At 66.1% G+C, this 5,067-nt stretch overlaps 1 protein-coding gene across 1 annotated transcript in view; it reads right to left on the reverse strand.

Annotated features, from left to right (window-relative positions):
- Positions 1-220: 220 nt before the first annotated feature.
- Positions 221-5,067, reverse strand: part of LOC112954126 — a 14,756-nt gene continuing 9,909 nt past the window's right edge. The window contains exons 12-18 of the mRNA XM_026047269.1: positions 3,904-4,151; positions 2,599-2,808; positions 2,231-2,308; positions 1,304-1,450; positions 977-1,105; positions 579-701; positions 221-349 (exon numbers count right to left, since the gene is read on the reverse strand). Of these exons, the coding sequence (XP_025903054.1) occupies positions 335-349; positions 579-701; positions 977-1,105; positions 1,304-1,450; positions 2,231-2,308; positions 2,599-2,808; positions 3,904-4,151 (950 nt within the window). The 3' untranslated portion in view covers positions 221-334. The remainder of the gene's footprint in view (positions 350-578; positions 702-976; positions 1,106-1,303; positions 1,451-2,230; positions 2,309-2,598; positions 2,809-3,903; positions 4,152-5,067) is intronic.

The raw sequence follows: 5,067 nt of genomic DNA on the forward strand, positions 1-5,067 counted from the left end.
GGGCCCTGCCCGGGGCTCGGGGGGTCTCGGGCCCTGCCCGTCCCCTCACCCCCCCGCGGCCTTGGCCCCGATGCCCGCGGCGGGTTCCGGGCCAGAGCGCTGCCCGGGGCCTCGGGACCGGCCTTCCCGCTTCCGAGGGGACGCTGCGTCCCGACCAGGACGTGCAGGGCGGCCGCAGCTACCGGCAGGGCAGCAAGGACGGAAAAAAGCACAAAAACCGTTTCACCAACAATAAGCCACCACTTTTATTAATGGATAGAAATAGTACAAATTTTAAATTTAGTTGCATTCTACTCTTCTCTGAAACACCAAAAAAGGCTCCTCCCGCCGACAGCTACATCGTCAACTCCTGCAGGGAGAAAGGGCAGTGAGGAGGAGCCCGGCACGGGCACCCGCACCGGCGTGGCCACGCCACAGCCGGGGGGCCCCGGCCCCCAGCCAGACCCCCGGCACAGGCGCGAGGAAACCCCCTCCTGCCCCCAGCACAGAAACCAGCCCGTAGGAAAACTGCATTTCCAACCAGCGCGTCTCTTCACACCACCATTACAGCGTTTGCACATCACAGCGTTGACACTCACCATTATAGCGTTTACAATGTCATTACTGTTGTTCTTCAGGGCACGCACTGCCTTTGCTCGGGACACGTTCGCCTGCGACATGACCAGCTCGATGTCTTTCACCTCAACGCCGGTCTCGTCAACCTAAGGAGACAGAGCAGATGGGCTGTGGCTGCGCTCTCAGCTGCTCCGTGTCCCGCAGGGAAAGGCGGGATCGTCCGGAGCGGCACAGCTCCGAGTTAGGTCAAAGGCAGAAGATCGGGTGCTCTCTGGTCCTGCAGGGAGTCTTCACACAGTAACCAGGACCAGGGGAAGGACCCTGCGCGTCACATCTGTCATCAAACCAGGCACTCGGAGGAAGAAAACTGTGCCATCATGGAGAGCTGTACATGTGACGCAGACGGAGGAAGGCCGCCTACCTCCTCCTCCTCGCTCTCCTCCTGCACGGTGGGCGTCTGTGTGTTCTCCTGGATGTTCGACACGGCCTCTCCTTGCACCTTGAACTTTTCAGCAGCTGCCAGTTGGGCCTGCTGGGACAGGTCCTCGATCTGCAGGAGAGAAGCGCGAGTGAGGACAACCCTGCGGCACCACCACGCCGGGCAGCCCCGCGGCCCCACACCGGCTCTGCGGGGCGTGCGCGGCCGCAGGGACGCAGGCAGGTGGCCACGGGGGCAAGGCCAGCGCCGTCACCCCACTGCCGGGCACGCAGAGCCCTGTGGCCGCAGGCACGGCGGAGGCCAGAGCACCTTTGCCTCGCCGAACACGATGTAGGTGTCTGATGCGGGGCTCTTGTACACGTCAGGCTTCGTGATGACGAAGAGGATGTTCTTCGATTTCCGGATGGTGACTCTGGTTACCCCTGTGACCTGGCGAAGGCCCAGCTTAGACATTGCCTAGAAGTGGAAAAAAAAAATGAGCAAAAGGGTGAGAGACAGCGAAGACAGTGAGGACAAGACACGTGTGCTCATCCGCTCTCTGGGGACCCGGGCTCAACAACCGCTGCGCTCCTGTGAATGGAAACGCGCGTTTGACTGCTGCACACAACGGCGCCGGGGAAGGGAGGGAACCTGCCATTGCCAGCACAGCCACAGAGCTGCGGGCCAAAAGGGCCCTGCTGAGCGCCCGGCCGAGGCACAAAGTCACCGCAGGCTCTCAGCTGCCGACAGCGGCCCGGGCAGGACACGAGGAGCAATCCTGAGCAGGGTCCACGGGATCAGCTCCCCCGCACTGAGAGCTCCCGCCCCACCCTGAGGGGAATCCTAGAATCCTAAAGGTTGGAAGGGACCTTTAGAGATCATCTAGAGCAACCCCCCTGCACACTCAGGGGCACCCAGGGCACGTGGCACAGGGCTGTGTCCAAGCAGGCTCTGAACATCTCCAGAGAAGGAGACTGCACAGCCTCTCTGGGCAGCCTGCTCCAGGGCTCTGTCAGCCTCGCTGTCAAGAAATTTCTCCTTAAGTTCCTATGGAATTTTATTGCTCCAGTCTGTAGCTATTTCCTCTTGTCCTGTCGCTGGCCACCAAGAAGAAGGGGCGCCCCATCCTCCTCACTCCCACTACTGAGGTATTTATAGACACCCATCAGGTCCCCTCTCAGCCTTCTCCTCTCCAGGCTGACCGGGCCCGGCTCAGCTCACCCCGCACAGGTCCTTCCTCTGCGGATCCCCTCCTACCTTCCGTGCTTTCTTTTCACTCCGACTCTGTTTGGCTTTGCTGACGGGTTCTTCATCTATTTCGGCTGCTGCCGCAAGCTGCAAGGACAGAAACGAGAGGGCCCTCAGAGAGCTCCGAGCAGGCGCTGACCTGCATGGAGGCAACGACAGACCGAGGCAGGTCCCTTGCGTGGGGCTCTCCCACCGCCGCTGCCGGGCTCGCTGCCCGGGACGGGGCAGCCCGGGGGGCTCCCAGGGCCTTTCCAAGGAGGGAAATTTCCAATTTCCCAGGCGGGATCTCCCTGCATCCACCGCAGCCCTGCAAGCTCGGGCAGTCGCGCGCCCAGGGGACAGGAGGAGACCGTGACTGGCCCCACAGGCAGCCCTACCTGCGCCTGCTGTGTCGTGGCCTGCGTAGAGTCCTGCTCTTCGAGTTCTGGTACGGATTCATCGCTGTCGGATTCTGTCCCGGACCCTAGTGAAAGGAACGCGTCACCCTCGGCAGCGCGGGGCCTCGCGGAGAGGCGGCCGAGTGCCCGGGCACAGCAAGAACAAAGAACCAAACTGCTCTGGCGCAACTTCTCTTGCAGGGCTTGGTGCTGACACGGTTAATTCAAGCAGGGCTTTACGGGAACATGTGAACACACTTGAAACAGCAACTTTTGTGAAACACACGGGAAAGCCCCGAAGAAGAAATCCCATGCAATCATCTGGCTTGTCAGATGTAGCTGTTAGTCCTCCCTGTACTTAAAAACACCAGAATTCCACCTGAAATGAAGGCTGGGCTCGTGTGTGCAAGCGACACCTGTCAGAAGGAGCTCGCTGCCCTGCCCAGGGCTGTCCCGGGGCCATTGGGGCGCAGCGGAGGCCCCCGGCGCGCGCTGCCGGCTCCCCCGGAGCCCGAGCACTGCCGCGGCTGCTGGCGGCAGCGGCCCCGGGGCAGGGAGTGGGCGCCAGCCCCGCGCCGCCGCTCGGCACTCCCTGGATTCTGCCCCAACCTGCTCAGGAAGCTGCAAAACCGGGGACGGCAGGAGCCGCCGAGCGCAAGCAAACGAGAGCCAATCCCCCAGTGCTCCTGGGGTGCTCCTGGGGCTGCTTTTGGTCCTCCTACTGAAGGGGCCGATTTGTAACTCCCTTGAAAGCCTCTTTCAGGAAACAGCGTCTTTGGATGCTCTAGGTGGCATGTGAGCCGGGGCCCCGAAGCTGCCCCAGGCCCCGGAGTGCTCAGGGCTGCCGGTTCCTGCGCCCGGGCACAGAGGCCACAGTCAGCGAGAGCCGGCGGCCCCGGAGCCCGCGTGCGACCGCGGAGCAGCCAGGGCAGCTCGGACGGGGCGGGCGCAGAGTGAGGGCACCCCGGACGGGGCGGGCGCAGAGCCTCCCCTCGGGCCGCTCTCAGCGCCCTGTGCCCACGGGTGCGCACCGAGCTGCAGCGAAGCTCCCTGCGAGCCAGGACATCTCCATCGCGTGGGCAAACGCGTCCCCCCTGCGCGGGGAGCCACGCGGAGAGCGGCAGGCGCAGAGGGGACAGAGGCGCAGAGCCGCCCGCTGCTCCGTGCCCGAGGAGGCACCGTGAGCGCCGCCGGGCACCCCGGGCTGCCGCCGCAGCTGGGCACGAGGGTTAGTAGCCGGTGGGCAGCCAGCGACACTCCATGCACACAGCACACCGAGCAGCAAATACCCTTGTCATTCTTCACCGCGGGCCGCTTGGCCGGAGCCTCGGCGGGCGCCGCGGCCGCACGCCGCACCGGCTCCACCGGGACGGGCTGCAGCAGCGGCTCCGCGCCCGGAGCCTCGGGGGGGATCAGGGGCGGCAGGTCGTCCTCGGCGGTGGCGGCGGTGCCCGCAGGCTTGGCAGGGGGGGCGTGGGGCGCCAGCTTGGAGGGCTTGGCGGGAGGCAGCTGCTTTTTGGGGGGGGAGGTGGCCGGCGCCGGGGGGGGCCCCCCTGGGACGGAGGCAGGAGGTTTGGTGGACGGTTTCTTGGGGGCCGCAGCCCCGGCTGGCGCCTTGGGGGGGCCGTCAGCAGCCCCCGGGACTGGGCAGGCGGCAGCGGGAGCCGGGGCCAGCGCGCCGGGCACGGCGCTGCCGCCGGCAGCCGGAGCAGCCGCGGGGCGCCCGGGCGGCGACTCGGCTGCTGGACGGGCAGCAGAGGCAGCAACCGGGCCCTGGGGAGCGGGGCTGCCGGCCGCAGCAGGGGCAGGGCCCACGGGTGATGGTTTGGCTCCTGCAGAGGGGGCAGGAGCTGGGACAGGGGCAGCATCAGGGCTCACGGGGGGAGATTTGGCCCCTGGAGCTGTGGCAGCAGCAGGGGCAGTGACAGGGGCCACGGGGGGCGATTTGGCCCCCGGAGGGATGGCAGGAGCTGGGGGAGGGGCAGGGACAGTGCTCACAGGTGACAACTTGGCCCCTGGAGGGGCAGGAGCTGGGACAGGGGCAGTGACAGGGCCCATGGGTGGCGACTTGGGCTCTGGAGGGGTGGCAGGAGCTGGGACAGTGACAGGACTCACAGCAGGAGATTTGGCCCCTGGAGCTGCAGCAGGAGCTGGGACAGGGCCCACGGGTGGTGATTTGGCCCCCGGAGGAGGGGCAGGAGCTGGGACAGGGCCCACGGGTGGTGATTTGGCCCCCGGAGGGGTGGCAGGAGCTGGGACAGGGCCCACGGGTGGCGATTTAGCCCCCGGAGGGGTGGCAGGAGCTGGGACAGTGACAGGGCTCACGGGTGGTGATTTGGCCCCCGGAGGGGTGGCAGGAGCTGGGACAGGGCCCACGGGTGGTGATTTGGCCCCCGGAGGGGTGGCAGGAGCTGGGACAGGGGCAGGAGCTGCCAGCTCTGGTGCAGCAGGAGCAGACGGGGCAGCAAC

Source organism: Nothoprocta perdicaria, unplaced genomic scaffold (genome assembly GCF_003342845.1).
Source record: "Nothoprocta perdicaria isolate Ctin4 unplaced genomic scaffold, notPer1 scaffold_486, whole genome shotgun sequence".
NCBI classification, from domain to species: Eukaryota; Metazoa; Chordata; class Aves; order Tinamiformes; family Tinamidae; genus Nothoprocta; species Nothoprocta perdicaria.